We start from the raw sequence: 21,726 nt of genomic DNA, 5'->3' as shown, positions 1-21,726 counted from the left end.
TTACACAGCTCAAAAGTTTGTGTCTCACCAAGAGAAGTTGATCCAATAAGACACACATCATGTCACCCACCTTGTCTCTGTGCCTGATGCCATTCAGACCACCGGCAGCCTTCTCTGCTGTCCTTACTCTGCAGGTAGGCCAGGCACTTTTATCTACCCAAAGAGCAGGTCTGCTTGTCTTGGGCTTCTGGACAATTAGATTTTTTTCCAGCCCTGACTGCTAAACTACTAAAGCTTCATTTTTTTTCATTTGAATAGTAGAAAGTAAATAAAAAAATAACTCTTAAATGTAGAAAGTGTCTGATGTATGATATTATAAATATACCATACATCTAAATTAATTTTTTTCATGTGTTTCTTAACAGATATGTTTAAAGGGCAAAGTTCACATATTTAAATTCCTCAGTATTCAAGAATGCCTCAGAATAGATAAAAAACCAGATTCCTTAGATCTTCCATCACTGGGTAAAAGAATCCCATCCCAGCCACTCACAGACAGGTATTACCTTTCTTCTTTAGAACTACTTAATGTTTGCTATGAAATAAGCGTTTAGGATAATGGAGAACTATTCTCACAATAAGGTCATGTAATTTTAATAGTCAGAGGGGTAGCCGTGTTAGTCTGGATCTGTAAAAGCAGCAAAGAGTCCTGTGGCACCTTATAGACTAACAAACGTATTGGAGCATGAGCTTTCATGGGTGAATACCCACTTCATCGGATGCATCTTATTCTGCACTGAGAGTGGCTTAAGCTAGGCTGCGAGAAGGAACTCTTAGTGCACAATGAGCGTCGCTGTGCGGGGGTTAGTGCAGTATATTGCACTTGAAATTCACACAGCGATTGAATGGACTTTGGGAAACAATCCTGAATTTTTTGGGAAGTTGGACGAGATAACCTAGTTGATCTTCTCAACCTTAAATTTCCATCCGATACCGTTCTTTAAAATAACCTCTCAGCACACTAAACATTTCTATAGTGGGTCTTATGTCACAGATAGGTGTAAAAGAAAGCAATAAACTCTTTTTGTCCCAGCAACCATAGAGATATGGGGGGGAACATCTTGAAAATCGTGTCTTCCTTTCACTTACCATTTAGAAAAGTGATATTTTGTCTTACCTGCAATGCCTTCTCTTTGTTATAGTATGGAAGACTTTTATCCCAATAAAAATCATGGTCCTGACTCTGGCATTGGCAGTGATAATGGGGATAAAAGATTGTCTACAACTGAAGTGAGTGGTTTTTTTACTATTCACTGTATCTTTTTACTTTTCTGTGTTGATAGAAGAGGGCTGAAAGGACAGTACTTTTCTTCATTTACAGAAGCAGTTTATCGTTTAGCTTGTGCATAAGTTTGCTGCACTAAATTGCTTATTTCTTTGTCATTCAAATGTGCTTTGTAGAACTTGAGAACATTTAATGCATTACATTTAAGCTAACTCAGTAAAATGTGTGACAAACTTACTGTAAACAGTGTAATTGTAGCTGCGTTGGTCCCAGAGTATTAGAGACACAAGGGGGGTGAGGTAATATCTTTTATTGGACCAACTTCTGTTGGTGAAACTTGCTGTAAAGCATAGAATGATACTAAATATTAAAATTATTTATATGTCCCTCTGAATATTTAGCCCTAATTAGTTGCATGGTGCTCTGTCACCCCACTCCAAGCTTTTTTAAAATTGAACTCTGAACCAAATCAGTGGTGGCTTCTTTGGCCATTTTCATATATAAAATGCAAGATAATTTTTTACAACAGGGAACAATTAATTTGAGAGTTGCTTTTGTTTTTCTAATAATTTCTGTAATAATTAATATAAGTTGAGGTATAATGTATTTTTCTTTGCATTGGCTGTTTATTAATGGGGACTATTGATTGACAGACATATTATCAGCAACATTTGAAAGCTATAAGGGAATTGGAGATTTTATCCTATTTTTCCAATAGCTTGCTTATGTAGCTGTATGGATCTTTGTGTAATCAACTACAGTTTGATAACAGCAGTACTAAAATTGAATATGGTAAAATTATAAAACTGGCACTAAGGGAAGATTTATGTCTAGGCTAAAAACTGTACTTGCAAATTCATCTGAAGCATAATTAGATTGTTCGTAGGAAATCGTAAAGTGGAGGAGTATTCCAGGATTATGTCAAGAAGGTCAAACTGATTAGAAGTAAAGTGGCCACACAAACTTAATGGACAGAATCACAGATCCTTTAAGTGTGGTTGTGCTTAGTAACTGGGTAGAGAAATATCTGTGTGCTTCAGAAACTGTTGATTTTGTAGGTGGCACACTTTACTCAGCTAAGAGACCAGTGGCCCCAAAATTGTGCTGCAGGGCACTGTAAATAAAAAGTACTGTCTTTCAAATGAAACAAAACATGTTTTGACCATAGTTTGCATTCATATAAGTGTTTCATCTAAATCTCCTCTTGTAGTAGGCTCTTTTACGACACACAGATTCTATGTTGTAATTTGTGGCTTATCAGTAAACTGAGTAATATGCCAGTCATGTTTTAATTCTGATTATTCTTTGCAGCCGTCTGATGATGACACAATCAGCCTTCACTCTCAGGTATCAGAATCGACGAGGGAACAGACGTTAAGGAATGACAATCATTTAATAGGAAGTAAATTTGACTCACATAAAGGTAATTCCTAATCTTTTTAGTACACAGAAACACTCTTGTTTCAGGTGCAGATAATTTCCATTAAGCACTGCACAAGATTATATGATGGTGTATTAGATCTATGCATTTACACTCAAACAACATTGTAATAAAATTCTAAATACAAGATCAACAAAGAAAAAGCCATCTCTTGCAAATCTTGTCTAGATATAGCAAGAGCTCATTGTATTAGTTATATTTGACTTTGTCACAAGTACCTCGGTTCAGAGAACTGTTTAACATTTTCTTTTTTTTTCAAACTTGATCAATCATCCCTAGACCAGGAGGTGTATGATTACATTGACCCTAACACAGAAGATGCAGCTATTCCTGAGCAAGGAGATGTACAAATGGGACCATTTGTCTCTTATGTTAAGGTAAGGTAACTTAATAAGTGGAAAAAATTAGATGACACATCTTGGTCATTAATGTCTAAACTCTTAATTTTTTTCCTTCTGTATAAGGAACGAGGAAAACACCCTGAGAAATTGCAGAAAATAGAAGGGAATGATGAGTGGGGAGATGAAAAAAGGTAGGCCTTATAAACATCTCTTTAGAAGTCAATATTTCCAAAGCATAGTTCTGCGATAGTGAGTACAAGCACCTGTGGTTGGGCAGAAGATCAACTTTTAGGAAGGGTTTCTTTCAATTGCTGTCAAGTAACACAATCATTTGCTTAAAAAACAAGTCCCCAAACATACATGCCTTTCCATAACCTACTGAAAACAAAATGTTTAAGCTAAATTAATCTTTCAGGCTTCAGAAAGAGCAGCTATTGGCAGAAGAATATGATGAATTGAAAGAAGTGACTGACTTGAGAAAAATAGCAGCTCAGCTACTGCAACAAGAGCAGAAAAACAGGTAATACAAAATCCAAATACAGTAAATATGGCCCACAACGCGTCTGACCTATTAATTTGTTTTTCCATTTAAGTTGTCTGGTTAAAACTCTTGTTTGTTTGTTTTGTTTTTGTTCTATAGCTTTGAGGATAGACTTATGCAACTAAAGACATTAAACAGTCAAACAAATTCATACAGAATGTTTAGGTGTGTGTCTCACATGTCTGTTTTCATAAAATGGATAGAGAAGCCACAGTGTCCAGATGTAACCTGTATATTGTGATAGATAGCAATTAATGATGATTTTTTTCATTGCTCATCTAGTGGAAACGAGAACAGGAAATTCATTTGACATGAACATTTTATGTTTCATAATGTTAAGCTAGTCATTGATTATCTGATCAGGTGTTTAACACTGGCACTTTTCAAAGTGAGACACTCCTATGTAAAAATGATGGAAATTAGTAATGGCAAATTCTTGGCATTATTGCTGATGTGCTAAAATGCTCTAAGCGTAGATTATAAATGACTGTTTAGCACGATGTACTGCTTCTCTGTGGTTGGTTATTTTTACAGAATATGAAGTTTTCAGTGAATGCAGGATACCAGATTTTAGAGGGTAACTCCTCCATTCAGACTACCAAGATATAACATTTTGCTAAAGGATGAGGAGAGAGGACACTTGTTCAAGTATGGGTCTTTCAAATGATAAAACTCACAAACAAGTTGAATATCAGTAGTCCATCTAGCTAGCTGGCAGTTTCCAATAGGCATTGCAGAGGAAGGGGTTCTTGAGGAGGGATTTGGAGTGGGACAGGAGGACTGGTTTGGGCAGGGTATTCTATATATAGGTGTAACAAGGAAGAAAATAAAAAGGTGCTCGTGGAGGTGGAAAAACAGGTGATGGAGGCTAGCTGCCGTGGAGTGAGAAGGAGAAAGAAGGCAATATGAGAAGATACAAGAGAGGATAAGTAGGGAAGGGCTCAGTTGTTGTTAAGGACCAGAAGCTTGTATTTAATGTTGGGGAGAATGGAATAGAATTAGTGCAATCCTGAATGGAAGGGCTCTGAAAGGATTACTTGGGAGAGCCAATGGCATATTGGCAGATGGATTTCTGGATGTGGCATTCAGTGATGGTGAAGAAGTGGTGTTCTATAAGGAACATGGCAGAACTAAGAGGGGTTAAGGAGTATTTCTAGTAGGGGAGTCTGCATGGTCATAGGGTTTCCCACAAATGTGCTCAGCTGTGGAGGAGCAAGACTGAACGAAGCAGAGAGAGTGTGGCAGCAATCTGGCAAGATGACACATTCCATGATCAGATGAATATACTTTTCATTAGTGTCTTAAATTTCAGCATAGCAATGAGATGATGGGGATGCTACGCATCAGTTTGTCTTAAAACATTGTGAAAGATATTAAACCTTAAAATATCCTGATATTGCAGCTGCATATTGTCAGGCTTTAAATTGGCCAGAGTTTATCCCCATCGAGTACTTCTTAAATCACAACTAATGAATTGGTGTTAGCTGAGTTTAATATTAACTGTGTGAAAAGATAATATGAATGTTTCTATAGCTTTAATTACTTGTAATTCTGTTTAAAGAATTTAGGAATGTGGATGTGTCCATAGGGAAGGGAAATACAATTAAGAAAGAGATAAGTAGGAAACAGTAATGTTTAGTCCTGGTTAGGTGGCAACTGGCAAAAAAGAATTAGAAAATATTTTGAATTTTTCCTGTACTATAAAATAAATATAAACAATATTTTAAAATTATAGTAAACATTGTTTCAAAACATTGTCATGTTAGTTTTTTAAATTGTGATAATTATATTGGAAAAACATGTTGTAAATCTCCTTATGTCATCATTTGTTACACCAAACGTTTCCTCTGTGACCAGACTTCTAACCTAGTGCTGCTTTTAAATTACTTCTGTTAAGCATAGCCGTTACTGTGCTGTATTTAGTAATTGAGTTCAGAACACTAAATTCTGCTTTGGTTGGCATTGCAATGGTTATACTTGCATGAACCTATTGATTTGCTAAGCTTTACTGCTATATCCATGGCACTTGTATTTAATATTTGTGTGCATTTTTTAAAATTTGGAGACAAACTCAGCACTGATTTAAACTATATGCAATCAGCAAAATATAACAAGGTGTAAGTCAGCCCTGATTTTGGCTCATAATTTTTTGTGAATGTATAATTCCTTGTAGTGACAGCAATAAGAATTGGAATTAGAGATTAACAGTTGGAATATTTCTGGTTTTGAATCTACAACTTTGTAAATATTTAGATTGTGCAATTTTGACCTGATCACATGGACTCCTCTAAAATTTGTGCAATCTAATAATTTCTTATTAACCTTAACTCTGATCATTTAGCATGTTTTCTTTTAATCCTGTGAAATCTATCCTCTTTTTCTTTACTGCTTGCTATACTAATGACTTCCCTGTCCTCTCCCATCTACTTCTCCTGCTTCCTTCTTCCATCTCTGGGTTTGGTGTACATGAAATGTGAATACAGACGGAGACCATTAACCTATAGAACTTCATTCAGTGAAAAACTCTTCCAGAGGACGAGGGCTGCAGGACGTGCATCCAGGTATCTAGTGTTTGTGGAGCTTAAAACTCTGAAGATCGCATGTTAGACAAAACATTATCAAGACATGGCTTATGCAAAGTAGAACAAAGTAATTGAGTGAATTAGTATAGGATATTAAATGGCCAAAAAACTGATCACAAACTAAATTGTTGTGAACACATTCAGTATTGTCCAAGAGGAAATGTGTTTGTATTTCAGAACATTAGGTAGTTTAACATTAGCTATTCAGACGTAACTTCCAATTGTAAGCTTGACTTTTTTTTCCAGTCCCAACCACTGACTTCACTAGACCTAAGCAACCAGCCTGAAATTTCAAATATTATATCTTGCCCTAGATAACAATTTTCTGCAAAGTTCAAGATGGAGGGAGTTGGCAACCAGTAAAAGCCACATGGGGTACAAGAAGTTCAGTGTTGGGATATGGAAGGAAGAGTCATATGTAAAGATGGGATACTGCCTTGAAAGGAATGGCGTCCTTCTCACTATTGATTTTAGAATCCATCTGAATTCCTTCCCCACTTGCAAGACCCACCAAGGTCCTGTTCACCTGGCATATTCTGCAGGGACTCCTGTCACTGAGAAATTCTTGAGTATTTTAATCTAAGGGGACTTCCAGGCAAAAAATCTTTTAATGTCCAGTTAATGTGTCATGACACAATTTTTCACTTGACTTGGAAAATTCTTGAGAACAATGTAGTGTACTCAGGAATCACAAACATCAGAGAGCCTACTAATCCAAGTGAAGATTCCACATTACTTAAAAACGAAACAACCTATTAAACTTTGGAAAGTAAGCACAGGTAAGGTCAGCCCCCCATCATCCCTTCTAATCTGAAGTTTGGAGAAGATCCTGTACTTGTAATGTATGTCAATGGAACACTGAAAATTGGAGTGGAGATTGTATACACTAGTTCGGTGTACAGCAAAATTTGTATAATTGTCAGGACATGGGATTTTTTTAAAGAGGAGAAAACAATGGAACTCATGCTATATGTCTTGCAAAGAAATACTGAAGTACTCTTCTAGTGATAAATAAGGCCAGACTCCCTTCAACTACTGATTATAGTACATGACAAAGAGTGAGGGCTGAGTGTGAAGATGGAAATGGTGGAATCTGTCCTGGTAGCATCACTCTGAGAATAATTTGTGAGTGACTTTACACATTCATTTTGCATAGACCCTGCAGTTTGTTGGCTTTTTTTTTTATAAACTGGAATCTTAGTTTTGGAGTTACAAAGCTTACTAATGTCTGGTGGTTGGTTTGTTTTGTTTTTTGAGAAAAGTATAATGTTCTCAGGGGATGGGGCAATGTTTGGAATGAACGAATGACTCTTTTTCCAGTTCAGAGAATTTTACCTTGAACTGTTGGGCTTGGAAACTTAGTAAATACAGATTAACTGACTTCCATGCAGTTTTATAAACAGGTTGTAGACAACATTTTCCCGACAAACCTGCAAAAATCCATTTAGCTCTGTCATTCAGTCTCACAGGAAATTCAAAAAGCCCTGACTAGTCAAACATCCAACCACTAACCTGACAGATACTGAACTTGCTGTTACTTACCAGTACATTTACTCTGAGTTCACTTGTGATTATACCATTCCAGACTATTTTCAATACTGGAAAAAAAGAGATCTGAATTTATTTTTCCTAAGTACAGTATTTAAAATATATTTGAACACCCATATAAATGTCTTGGTTTTTAATGATTGGAAGCATCAGTGACTTGTGTCATTAATGGAAATAGCTTCAACCAGCAAAAATGCACACATCATTAGTATTTAATGTGTCAAACGGCTTATTTCTAAAACTGCGTGTCTGTCTTACATGAAATCATTTTATCTACACTGACAGTTTCAGTTGTGGCATCAAAGTTATTAAGTGATTCAAATTAATCCATGTTTTTAATCTTTAATTTTATTCTAAGGGTCTTATTTAGAGGATACTGATGGCAGAATTGTCCACTGACTTCAGTGGGAATATTTCCTGAAAACTAATGATCATAAAATGGTTGCATTATTTTACAGTATTTGCTATATCACATAGCACAAACATTGTAGCCTTATGTAAGTATTTGTTCTGGAGAATTAGAATTTTTTTCTTACCTCAAAACACCCCGAAATATTCAGTCCTTAAAGACTGAATATAGGGAATGTGGACTGGACGGAGTATATTTTCCAGTTTCAGAGTTCAATCTGCATGATTTTATTCCGTTAAATGAGATTTGTACAGTCACAACACCATACAACACTTACCCTGTCATTGAAAAGTGTTTATAGTACCATTAAGCTGAGCCACCGATGATGAGGTTGAATGAAAGCCTGTGATACAAGTCAGCAGTTAAAATTAATTCACTGCTACTAAAGACAGTTGTAAGAGAGTGGTTAATCTGTGACTTAAAATGTAGGTGTCTTTCACTTTTCCAATTTTACTTTTTATCCTTTTAGTACATATTTGTTTTTATTATCATTATTATTATTGAATTCTAGGTTTTTGTATAATTTAAGGGTACACTTTGATTTCACGGTGAGCAGGACTGAGAACAGTGGAGTATTACAGTGCAATATTTTCTGTTCTAAGAATTCAAAAATCCTGAGTCCAACCCTAAAATAGCACGAGGCTTGCTTGAAAATCGTTCAATTAAAAAAATTGCTCTGTTTATTGGTTTGCCTTCTGCCTTTTTAATCCTTTAAGGGGGGCAGACCCATCTCTTTCTACACTGTGTGTGATTGTTTCAGGTTAATAATCCACCCCTAAATGCACACACAAGCATAGGCCACCAGCTGTTTTGAGGGTGACTTCAATTGCCCATTCCAGAGTTCAGGAGGGTAATTGCCATTTTATTCAGCACCATTCTCCCCGTCATTGTTCTGACTCCCTCCCAATTCTCTCAGCCTTTACTGCGGTCTCCTGTTTATTTTAAGTTTCCCCTGCTCCCCATGCTGTGCCTCACTAACCACCTGTATGTTCTTCCTGACTGCTCCCACTCTGCATTCCCATGTCCCTCTGTCTCCTGTCTTTGGGTGAATACTGACTGGGCTTCTAAGCTGAAGGCTGGCTGGCTTTAAACCCAATGAGAGCAGCTGATGTGGCCTCTTGTGTGAAAAAATGAGGAAGGAGACCTAGCTTTTTCTGAGATTGTAAAGAGTTGGGGTTTTTTTTGTTTTTTTTTTTAAAGAAACCTACTATTGCAAGACTTGAGAGAGCATAAAAGTTGGAAACTCTGCTATTGACTTCAGTGGAAGCAGGACTGGGCTCTGTTGGGTTTTCTTTATATAAGCACATTCAGATTCTATGTAAAATATGCCACAAATATTCAGAGTGTTGGTTTATTTTGTAGGAAGCATTTAATGGAGAAGGTGCTGTATACTTTACAGAGGTTGCTAACTAGAGAGCTGCCAGATAAATGTGTTTTCTCTTTGTGTAGGCTTCTTAATCATTCGACCTCAGTAAGCACAAGAAACAGGCCAAAGCAGACCGTGGAATCTGAAAAAAGGTATTAAGAAATTTTTAGCGCTTTCTTTCATAGTATTGAAATAATTTTTTTTTTTTTTTTGTTGTGGTGAACACTTCATACAGGGTAGGGATGAAGGAACACTGAACAGTGAGGACTGAATTCTGCCCTTGAATGTTCGTGAATAACTCTTATTGACTTTTGTGGGAGCCCCACACTCCTTCCAGTGACAAAATTTGGATGTGAAATACGGCTGTTGGAATAATACCAGAGCACTTTTTAGCTGTTCTGGGGTTGTGGTGGTGAACTTCTTCAAGAAATTATTTTTTGTTTAATTCTGGTATAACATGATCATTAAGACATTTTACAGCAATGTATATTTCTGTAGATCAGTATTTTTTCACACTGTGAAACATGATATCAGAAAGTTCTTATTCTTTCAGCCATGAGTTCATAAAAAGATTAGTATTCCGGACTGCTCTGTGCCCTTTGCTGTATCGCTACTCTGCTGGGTGACCTTATCTGCCTTTTGTGCTGAGAGACCCAAACTTGGCTTATACCAGTGTTGATAAAGGGGTTTTTTTTTTTAGGAAACAAAGGCCAGAGTTGCTTGGTGTCTGCTAACACCACCCTCTGACTCATGGTCCCCAGCAGCAGAAAACCAATCTGAGGGGGGTGAGGGATTGAGCAGAGAGAGGTTCTCACAGCTGAGAGTCTGGTTGAGGAGCTGATTCAATGGAAAACAGCTAGCAGAGAGGCCTGCACTTCCCAGGCTTGATTTTTCTCTCCACTTGGTCCCTGGTGGGCACAGTGAGGTGCAGTTTGCACTTCCCTGCACCATTGGGGCTGAATTGAATTCTAGTATCTTACCTAAGTATCTAACATTCGTATGGTTTGGGTTGCTCAGATTCCATGGCTGAAGTTCAGTTATAAATTGAAGAATTTTGTTCTATATCACTAAAACTTACATCAGTTCCTCTGATAATGCATGTTTGAAATACTCAGGAATGAATTGCATAGTTACCTTTCACTTATTTCTTTCTGTGAATGATATGTGCCTACTATATGATGTAGTAACATCCAAGATTATTCTGACAGAAGTCAGTGAAAATATCTTTATTTTATTATTTATTTCATTTTGTTTACTTGGCGCATTTGGCAGGTTGTTTGTAGAATCAGTTTCACTGTTTGCCCTCTTTAGTCAGCTTGTCAGTTTCTTTCTGGTTGAAAAGAACAGATAAAAGATAAAAATTTTATGAGACATTTTAAAGAAAAAACTCAGAACGCTCTCTTTGAAAGAGTGCCCTGTCAAAAGAATTTGTTTTAGTTTGCCAATTTTAAAAGAAATGCAAGTTGACCGTGTCCCTGAGATGTCAGTTTTGTTTAATTTTGGCATGTCCCTAATGGCTGAGAGAGCTTTTCATTGAGTTTAATTTACCAGTTTTATTCTTTGAAATATAGTCAGGTTAGTTTCTTATCTATATTAGGAATAACTTGGGGGTAAGTGTGGAATTTCTCACTTCGAACATTTAAGTAGAACTTGAGAAAATTAGTTTTGGTGTTTAACTTAAACTGTTAGTAATTTGAAAAACACTTCTGTATGGTGTAAACAGTGCATTTCCAAGTTATTCAGGCATTAAACTGAAAGCAAACTTTTTTTTTTAATCCTAAATTTTGTTTGTTTTTTTTCTAGGGATACTATTGCTTTGCTAGAGTTCTTTAATGGCGGTTTTTGCTGTTTGCAGCTGCTAATAAACACTTCCCAACTGTAAATAGTCAGAAGCATCAGGAGTGGAAAAGCTACTCTGCAAATCATATCAGTGAATAATGCCAAATCCTAAACCCAGCTACTGGGCAGGGGAGAGCACAATTACAATTACTTGGTATATTCAGGAGCAATCATGGGGGGAAGGCCCTCTTCATAAGGTAGATTTTAACTAGCATCTTTTTGTCTGTGTTTGAACCAGTCCTAGGTAGAGGACCGGTAGATATAGATATTCTATTTCTAAGAAACAAATTTGGCAGATACAAACTTCCCTTTTAATGTCAGAAGAAACCATTTTTGAACTGTAAAATTAGAGCCCCAGAGTCCTAATCCTTTGTCTGTGACAACATAATCCTCTCCTCAGCAGCCTAGTCTGTAACTAACAGGATTTACTTCAAGTAAGGAATAATCAACGCGAGTGGATAGAACTTAAAAACAGGATTTTTGTTTCCTATTAAATACTTGCAATAATAAATGGAAAGGCAGAAAGGAAATAGATATACAAGTAACATTTTCTCTAAATACAATTGTTTTTCAATGCTTTTTATTCAGATTGGATTTCTTTGATGAATAGGTCTATAAATGATAAATACATATTTAAGTGATTTAAAAATTGTGTATGATGTATCTCACACAGGTCTGGTTCCAAGCATCTTAACGTATATTGTACCTTTTGAAAAAGGTACATTATCCATGTATAAACCAAAAATTAGTTCTTACAGGGTTCACTCACTGTTGGCAGCGCCACCTGCTTGCCATCCTGGCGATTAGGTCCGGCCAGGCCTTGTTCCCTCCCCTGGTGGTGTCTCTTCCTTTGTCCTCTTGCCCTGCAGACCCCTCTCACTCCAGGAACCCCAGCCTCCTTTTCATGACTCGACCCCTCTGGCCAGGTCACCATACTTGTTTCCCGACCCCCACCCTTCCCCCCCGGTTATCAAAGGCCCTCTTGAAAAAATGGGTTCAGGCAGTTTTCTTACTCACTGCCCCACTGGTGCCATTTCATCAGTGGCTGGTAGGGGGACCTGGATATGCCCTCTACTCTGGGTCCTGGCTCAGGGGCCCTGTCATTGGCAGCAAAGGTTTGTCCTCTCCCATACCTCGCTGTTTTCCCCCTGAGCCTTGTCCTACTTTCCTAGCTTCCCCCTCTCAGGTTTGCCAGCCTCCCAATTCCCTCTTCCCAAGGAGTGACTTTGGACTATCCTCTGTAGCAGTGGTTCTCAAACTAGGGCTGCCGCTTGTTCAGGGAAAGCCCCTGGCGGGCCGGGCCAGTTTGTTTACCTGCCGCGTCTGTAGGTTCGGCCGATCGCCGCTCCAAGTCAATGGGGGCTGCAGGAAGCGGCGCGGGCCGAGGGACATGCTGACCACCCTTCCAGCAGCCCCCATTGGCCTGGAGCGGTGAACCACGGCCAGTGGGGGCCACGATCGGCCGAACCTGCAGACGCGGCAGGTAAACAACCTGGTCCGGCCCGCCCGGGGCTTTCCCTGAACAAGCGGCAGCCCTACTTTGAGAACCACTGCTCTATAGTCCGAACCATATCTCCCTTCACCCAGGGAGTGAGTACAGACTACTTCCATGCAGTCCCCTCTGTTGCCAGCTTCCTGGATTATATAGGCCCCACCTGTTCCTGCCCATCTGAGCTCCCTGTCTCCTCCAGGTGCAGCCTGGGCAGTTAATTGGCTCACTTAGCCATTTTAACCCTTCCAGGTCTTTCATTGGGTGAACACTCCATAACAGGATTGTTTCTGGTTCGTTATTTATGTGCATTGCTGTTTTTCCTCCTTAGATTTTCTAATGCAATTAAAACTAGGATTTTAACAAAACCTATAATGGCCCTCAGTAGAAATTTTGCAGGCCTGTTTCCCAAATTGCAGCTTGTGACATTTATAGTTCTACTCTCACCAGAACAGTATTGTAGAAGGATCATATATCTCATTCCTATTTTTAAATCTACCTGCTAAAAGTCTTGGCAGAGTATTAAGCAACTTTGTAGCTACTGCAGTTACCTTAGAAATAGCCCCTTGTCATCAGAAATGATTTACTGCTTTTTTACCCTTCCCTTTCTGTCGTGTTGTATTCAGTGATGTCATCATATTGTATGATGCAACATCATAATCCAGTTGCCCACTTCTGAGCCACACAACGGCCCCTGAGAATTTATGTACCAGCCTGTTTCAGGCCTAAGGCCTTGTATTCCTGTGCTGAACATCTTACAGGCCTGAGTCACTACATAAATTAATACTTATATTTAGGATATAGAGGGGAACTATACTTGATATCTTTTATTCTTCATTACATCTGTAAGGCAACAACTTTGAGTAATCTACTGACCTTTGTTAAACACTACGTCTTGTGTGAGATGCCAGGTTCAGGAGGGCAGTACTAGAATAGCTGTTTAACGTGTGCAGCTGAAATCCTTCTTCCCACAGTCCTGAGGGAGTGCTGCTTGCCAGTCACCACAGAGGAATCCGCATACTCAGGGAACAGTTACATACTCTACAGCAACTGCTTCTTATCAATGTGTATCCCACAGCCCATCCTCCGGTCCCATTTTCCAGAGTCCCCAGTTTCCACAGGCTTTGAATTGCAAGGGAAACGAGAAAAGGCTGCAGCCGCTCTGCCCTTTGTCACTGCTCAGGAGCCCAAGGTGGCAAAGGGTGCTTGCGTCGTCCCAACAGATGCTGCTATTAAAAAAAAAAAATCCAATCTCGCATTCATGAGGCACATGCACATCTGCTATGGGATCCACACTGACTGCAATTCCTTGAAGAACCTTTTAACATAGGGCAGGTAACAGATTATTGTTGTTTATTTGTATTGCAGTAACATCTAGGAGCCCCAGCCATAAACCAGGAACCTATTGTGCTAGGCATGGTAAAAACAGAACAAAAAGACTGTCCCTGCCCTGAAGTCTTTACAGTCCTGTAGCCATGTGGGTTCCAGGATACTAGTGAGACAAGGTGGGTGAGGTGATATCTCTTCTTGGACAGGCTTCTGTTGGTTGAAACGAGAGGCTTTCAAGTTTACCAGGTCTTTTTCTGGTCTGTGTAAGCTCAAAAGCTTCTCTCTTTCACAAACAGAAGTTGGTCCAATAAAAGATATCACCTCACCTGCCTTGTGTTTCTGAAGAATTTAAGCAGGCAAAACCTTCATTGTGGTCAGATCTCGCTATGTAAGAGCTGCAGGATTGATTACTTACATTGTAGTAGCATCTAGAGGCCTTGGCCAAATTGGTCCCCAATGTAACATGTTCCATTCAAACATATAGAAAATAGTCCCTAACCCCCCAAATGCTTACAGTCTAAAAAATAAGGCCTGTCAGGCAAATGAGAGAAATAACGAGAGTGAACTTGAGGAAGACAAACAAAATAGCAGGATATGCACAGTTCTTATGCAGTAGGAGCAGAAATTACAAGTTGCTACTCGTCTAACTGTTACCAAGTTGTAGATGACTCTAAGTGTAACCCACTGTTTGGTGAGTGCTATGTATCCCTCGCTGTGCAAAGTCCTCAGAAGGGAGGATCTCTTGCAGCCCACAGCTACTGTGTCTGGCTCTTCAGCTCATGATGGGACTCGTGCTTTCAGCTCTGGAGGTTCCCTGGTTCGGTCCCCATTGTCAGCCAAGATGGTTGTTGGTAACCATTACTGAAGCAGTGAGTTTTAAGTAGGAACTTTGAAGAAGGATTTTGTTCAAAGAACTTAAGTTTTTTAAGCTCATTTTTTGAATTGAATAATACAAGTAGTTTCAAGTACTATATCTACCCGTTAGTCCCCCTATGAACTTTTGAGGTTCTACAATTTAATTTTCCTCTTCTAAAATGTTTCTCTGCCTTATTGCTGTGTGAAGGACCCCCCGACACACAAAAACTGACCGTACAGGGCAAACAGTGAAACTGACTATATACGGGGCTGTTGCAGTCACAAAGTAAAAACCCTGGAAACGATAGAGAAATTTTTACTCTGAACTTTCAGTTGTTGTAATCTTAGATGTTCTTAATATTCAGTGTAAAAAAAAAAAAAGGGGGGTGTGTGGCCTTAAACTGAAAGTGCCCTTTTAAAATGGCATTAGAACAGACTTCAGTTTTACTGTTAATTTTGAACAAAGTGTGTATCTGGTTCTTGAAGAAAGGAAGTAACTGAATTCCACAAATAATATTTTAAAGATTTTGTTATCCAGTTGTAGTATGTATTGGAAATAAACTTGGAAAATAGTAAGCATAGTATGCTAAAACTATAAAGGACCTTGAAATGGATCTGTATGCAAAAATCTCAAATTTCATTACATTTTAATCAAATGCTCATAAAACTACCTTTGACAGTATTGGTTATAAAGTTGTTGGGCAACAGACAAGACATCAAAACAGTGTTGATAACAATATGTATTTTTAACACTGCATTCAGACCTCAAAAAATCTGCTTAAAATATCAAATTTCTATATTCGTATAAAATATTTTAGAAGTCTTGCTATTAGTGTGTAAAAAGTAATAACATAGTTAATAAAACCAAGAAAATACATATACAAATAGGTTTTGTGTTTGTTTTTTAAAGTGTCTCAACAGATGAAACAAATTCTCCAGTGTCTCCTTACAGATGGCAGGTAAATATGTGTATGTAAAACTCTGTAACCTTTATTAGCCCTTGATAATCATTTCATCCATGGATGTGCTACTGGTGTAGCATAACTTGCATAGTGTTTGTGTTCACAGATGTATTTGTTTGCAATTTACCAATAAATTTATGTACATAATTGTGGTTGCAAAGGTAAAGTTAATCTAAAAATGTCACTCTTCATGCAAACTTCATTTTGTATTGCATCTTTAATACAGGCTTCATTTTTTTTCTTTCAAATAATTCTTATATGAATTTAAGATCTTTGTACTGCTTCTAAGGCATTATGGGTCTTAATTTCGCCCTACTTTATTCTTGTATCATTTCTTTGCCTTGTGCGTAACAGATTTTTCTGTTTTTCTCAGTTTTTAAATAGTCATATTGTAGATCTCTTGTTTTGCTTTTTATACCTAGGTAGGAAACACATCAAAGTGCTGTGAAATGTTTGTGATAAAACTCAAAATGTTCGGTTGTAGACTTCAATTCAGTGTTTGTTGTTTTATGTTCATTTTATGGTGCCCTTAGGTGGTAATACAAAGAGAGTTTTGAATCATCTTCCTTTATATTTAGTGGATATGAGAACATTTAATTATTTTAAATTAACTGATCTTTTATGAATAAGCCTTTTATTGTCTCCTTCAAATTATTATATTAATTTACATGTTGTAAAGATGGATATTTAGATAGTGCCATCTATTGCATACATTTGATTGTAGGTGGGAGTCACAAGAAAATGCTTTTTTTAAAAAAATCAGTGGATAACTGACCTGATGTGTAAAATTATGCACACCTCAATTTGCATGCACAGTGACTCGCTGCGTGCTCAGATAGGGTAATCACACATGAATAGCTCATCACAAATCTACCTTTCCATTTGCATGCCTATTAGTGTATACAATTTCCGTACATGCCTAATTTGTGAAAATCAGGCCCAGCAGGGATAATGAAGAAAGCTGTGGTTTTAAAAAAAAATTAAGTAATTTAAGACCATCATTAAACTTATACTCTCCACCATATATAACTTATTTTAGAGTCTTGAAATGTAAGAAGCGCTGTCTGTAGAAGTGACCTGTATCAGAGATTGGTGAAATTACAATGCTGCAAAACTGAAGTGTAACAGAGGCAAATAAGGCCCAAGATAAATAGTATTTCTAGTTAAACCAACTTTTCCGTTCAAATTTACCTCTTTAATATAATTTCAGTGTCCTCATAATCCATACTAATGTTTAAATACTTGCTGTCTTAAAAACTTTGTTGAACTTTGCAGCCACTAGAGAATCAAAAGGATCTGACAGATGAGCAGCACTGGCCAGAAACACAGCCTGTTATCTGGCAGAATGAAGAGAGGAGGAGGAGCAAACAAGTTAGAAAGGAATATTTCAAGGTATTGTATACTTATTTTTTCATTTGCTGCCTCTTTTCCCTCTTTGAAGAACTAATGTTTCTAGTTACAACTTGAGCACCTTTTCTGAATCCTAAAGGAAGACAATGTATTTAAGCTTAATTATCACCAGACTAGTATGATACAAACTGATACATTTATCTTCTGGTTCACTCTCTGCTGCAGTTTGTAGAAGTAAGTGTGTATATAACATCTAATCAAATACATATTAACAAACAATATTTTGAAATACTGTGTTTTAGGCATGAATCATTAAAATACTATGGGCTTTATTTCTCTTTTGTAAGATACACAAGTGGGTTTTCTTGGGTAACTAAATGAAGGGGCCTGATGGGATAGCATTTTCTTCTAACTTGCACATGAGTTATATTCTCCAGTTGGTTCAATCCTGTTAGATTAATACATATGCTTCCAGAGCAATTTGAGAGTGCAGAAAACTGGAAACATTTAGCTGAGTGAGGAAATGCTTCTTATTCCTCTTATCTTCAATAGCAAATGTAAACTTAAAACTGTGTTCTGAAGGCAGAGAATAAAACCTAACCTAGAATCCTTCCAAACATCCATCATTTCTTCTTTTCTTCGCTCCACCTCAGGATTAAAACCACAAAAAATATCCAAAACTATTTTAAACATTTATGCTCAATTTGGTATTTTTGCAGTCTAAGAAAGATATATAGTATATCTTAAATCAGTTGCCATATCCTAGTACAGTATGCTAATGTCACCCTTACATGTTTGATTTAGTAAGTATCTTACTGCATTAACTTGAGGGTGAGAGAGAGGAAGTACTCTGAAATTATTTCCATTTGTTTGCAATGTGTACTAATGGTCACAAGATGTCAGTGCCTGCATGATGCAAAATAGGCACACGATCACGGGCAACAGAGCAGATGTAAATTTTTTCCCCAACTTCTGTAGATAATTGTGGTATTTTGTGACAAGCTTTAGATTAGCCCTTCTATCTATAAAGATATGACAGCTTTAACAGTGTTACAGAAGATCTAAATAAACTGAATCCAATCGCACATTTCTTCTTTGAGTGCAAGTGCCTCTCTATATTCAACTGAATATATATGTGATCCATCCTCCTGAAAGTGGAGGATTATTGCAAATAGTGTCCATTAGTCCACACCAGTGTCCCTATTCTCCTCATGCTCCACACTGAGGAGATAAGGAGTGGGGCTGACTGACTGCCTCTCCAGTTCTTTCTTAGCACCACATGGTCTGAGTCAGAATCCTCTAATGTCCAAAGCTGATACTTCATTATAATTTTTTCATTTTATTTGTTATTTAGTGTTCACTAGTTATTGTTGGATTCCCCAACGTGAGATTCTTTCCAATCTCCCAACATGGGACTTAGATTATGCCTAGGATACCAGGTTTCAAAAACCACGTCTCCTCTCGTCACTCCTTTTGGGCCAGTGACGATAACCATACTGCCTCTACTGCCTTGGAGAAGCTTATATCTCCATTAAATGCAATAGCTGCTGTGCGTTTCTGCGAGAACGTTGGCTTTGGAAGCACCTTATGGAGTGCAGCAAGGCCCTAGTCAGGCCCAGGCTGGGGAGACCTCCCTGCACATCATCCTGAATTGGCAAGAAGTGTGTCCTCTAGTACTATATGTGACTCTGGAGCAAAGAGGGGGAAAGGGAAGGACTCTTTACATAGAGACTGTCCGGTTTGGCTGGTTTGTACATGGCAGAGGGGCACTGCTGGCACATATCACGTCGGTAGATGTGCAGGTGAATGAGTCCCTGATGGTGCGGCTCATGCCCAACAAGGAAAATAACAGAACACCACTGGCCATCACGTACAACCCCAGCTAAAACCTCTCCAGCACATCGTCAACAATCTACAACCTATCCTGGAAAACAATCCCTCTCTCTCACAGACCTTGGGAGGAAGGCCAGTCCTCGCTTACAGACAGCCCCGCAACCTGAACAAATACTCACCAGCAACTACACACTACACCACAGAAACACTAACCCAGGAACCAATCCCTGTAACAAACCTCATTGCCTACTCTGTCCCCATATCTACTCTAGCGACACCATCAGAGGACCCAACCACATGAGCCACACCATTGGCCAAACCAGAAAGTCTCTACGTAAAAGAATAAATGGACACAAATCGGATATCAGGAATGGTAACATACAAAAGCCAGTAAGAGAACACGTCAATCTCCCTGAACGTTCTACTACAGATTTAAAAGTAGCCATACTTCAACAAAAAAACTTCAAAAACAAACTTCAAGGAGAAACTGCAGAACTAAAATTCATTTGTAAATTTAACACCATTAATTTGGGCTTGAAGAGGGACTGGGCATGTCTGGCTCTCTACAAAAGCAGTTTTCCCTGTCTCGGTATTGACACCTCCTCATCAATTATTGGGAGTGGACTACATCCACCCTGATTGAATTGGCCCTGTCAACGCTGGTTCTCCACTTGTAAGGTAACGCCCTTCTCTTCATGTATAATGCCTGCATCTGAAGAAGTGGGTTTTTTACCCACGAAAGCTTATGCCCAAATAAATCTGTTAGTCTTTGAGGTGCCACGGATCTCTGTTTTTGTGGATACAGACTAACAAGGCCACCCCCTAATACTAAGGGCCAGTGATGACTTTGTCTTACGTAAGATGATTTTTTTTTTTTTAAATTATAGCTAAAATGTTTGTCATTTCAAAGAATGTTGCTTTGCCCATGTTATAAAATTTTGGTGACCCTTTCTTTAAAAAATCTCTAGGGCTGCTGCTTTGGAATAGGTACTTGAAATTTGACAGGATGGTGGCTTTTGTGTCCAGGATGTGCCTTTTGCTGTCCCCACAAAAATCTGCCCAAATTTGGCCAAATTATAAGCCTTTGAAAAATTGCAGTTCACACTTGCTCAGTAGACACATCTTCAGTTTTAGCAGCTAGAAGCTCCATAGGTGATTTCTGCACTGAGCATGCTCCAGCCCAGGGCTGAGCAGGACTTTCCCTGTAATTGCAGTTCTGGGCTGCTGCAGACTGTGCTGGGTCTAAGTCCGAGTGCCCGAACTAAGAACAGGGATGCTGTCTGTCTCCTCTTAGGACCCGTTGCTCATTCAGTGCATAGGATGGACCCTGTGGGGATGAACCAGGGTTGTCTAGTAAAGGAAGTAATTGTCTGTAGGTCCCAGGCTTCATTTGTTCCAGAAGTTTAGAGGTGTGTAGTGAATGAGGCAGAAGATTGCAGAAATAGTGGTCTTATAATTAAGGCAGTTGAAATCTGCCATTAAGAATTTAATGGCTTTCGGCCTTTGACCTACAGGACGCCTTGTTTCATATAGCGATACATCCCGTACACAGGAAATACCTGCACTCTGGTATCATGGGCCGGGATCATTTTCAATATCTAGTACTTCCCTTTGACCTCTCTTTGGCCCCAACGGTGTTCTTAAAGCTTTTAGTGGTGTTGTCAGATGTTGGCTGCGTGTGTCTGTTCTTTCAGGGTGCTCTCCTAGCTCTGTGCAGATAGCAGACACAGCAGACCTAGATAGAACTGCCCAATAAGACCACAAGACTTGGTTTAGAAGCGAAGGCACCCGGCCAGATTTATTGCCAACGAAGCATGGTCCTAGCTCCCCGGATCAATGTCTACAGTTACACTCACGCATGTATGCCCATGACAATGGACCAGCTCAATTAGTGGTGGGTCTTTCCACTGCCCCCTAAGCCAGACAAAGACTCCCTCTAAGATCCATCCTTGTACACCAGTACAAACAAGTTGCGTGTTGCCCCTCAGATGTAGTTAGTTACTGCTCCATGACGTGGTTTGGTACCACCCATTACCTTGTATATGTTGGTTCAATCAAAACATCTCTGTCCATCACACTGTCATCCTGACCTTACCTCTAAGACGGGGTCAGTGTATCCTTGCATCATCTTTGGGGAGTGTGTTCGTACTATACTTGGTGTCGGGGTGTTGTAGTACCACCCTTCTGGAATGTGCTTGCGTGAGTGTCCTGTGCCTAGCACTTAGGAGTGTGCATGTTTCTGCAATACCAGCCCTGTTTTTGCCAGGTTCTGTGAGCCTGCACACAGGCAGAGCCTGAGTTTTTTGCTAACTTTGCTTTCTATTAGCAAGGCTTGACCACTACTTTTGTTCTAGTCTTAGGCCTCATAATGGGCTTCTGATACAAAGCCTCTTGTCTCAGGCTCTCTTTCTGCTACAAGTGGGGCTGGCTGCTTATCTTCATCAAGAAGCAGTTTTAGTCGTCCTGTATCTGAAAAGTCAGCCCAGTCTTACAAAGCAGTGCTAATTTCCATCCAGACAGCTCTCTCCCTCTTCCAGAATTGGGTCTCCAGCTAAATGTTAAGAAGTCCAAGTTATCCCCCTTCAGTTCTGACACCTTATCAAGGGTAAATCAATC

The 21,726-nt window shown here is 38.8% G+C and overlaps 1 protein-coding gene across 5 annotated transcripts in view; it reads left to right on the top strand.

Annotated features, from left to right (window-relative positions):
* Window positions 1–21,726, top strand: part of LRCH2 (leucine rich repeats and calponin homology domain containing 2) — a 73,080-nt gene that overhangs the window by 37,316 nt on the left and 14,038 nt on the right. For 4 of the 5 annotated variants that reach the window (XM_045030829.1, XM_045030834.1, XM_045030831.1 and 1 more), the window contains 10 exons: window positions 366–499; window positions 1,143–1,230; window positions 2,537–2,648; window positions 2,946–3,043; window positions 3,131–3,198; window positions 3,423–3,527; window positions 6,032–6,109; window positions 9,537–9,605; window positions 15,876–15,924; window positions 17,203–17,319. In XM_045030829.1, the coding sequence (XP_044886764.1) occupies window positions 366–499; window positions 1,143–1,230; window positions 2,537–2,648; window positions 2,946–3,043; window positions 3,131–3,198; window positions 3,423–3,527; window positions 6,032–6,109; window positions 9,537–9,605; window positions 15,876–15,924; window positions 17,203–17,319 (918 nt within the window). The remainder of the gene's footprint in view (window positions 1–365; window positions 500–1,142; window positions 1,231–2,536; window positions 2,649–2,945; window positions 3,044–3,130; window positions 3,199–3,422; window positions 3,528–6,031; window positions 6,110–9,536; window positions 9,606–15,875; window positions 15,925–17,202; window positions 17,320–21,726) is intronic. The other variant, XM_045030830.1, reaches the window with a different exon arrangement.

The sequence above is a fragment of the Mauremys mutica genome, chromosome 9, assembly GCF_020497125.1.
Source record: "Mauremys mutica isolate MM-2020 ecotype Southern chromosome 9, ASM2049712v1, whole genome shotgun sequence".
NCBI lineage: Eukaryota > Metazoa > Chordata > Testudines > Geoemydidae > Mauremys > Mauremys mutica.
This window is presented reverse-complemented; position numbering and strand designations above follow the sequence as displayed.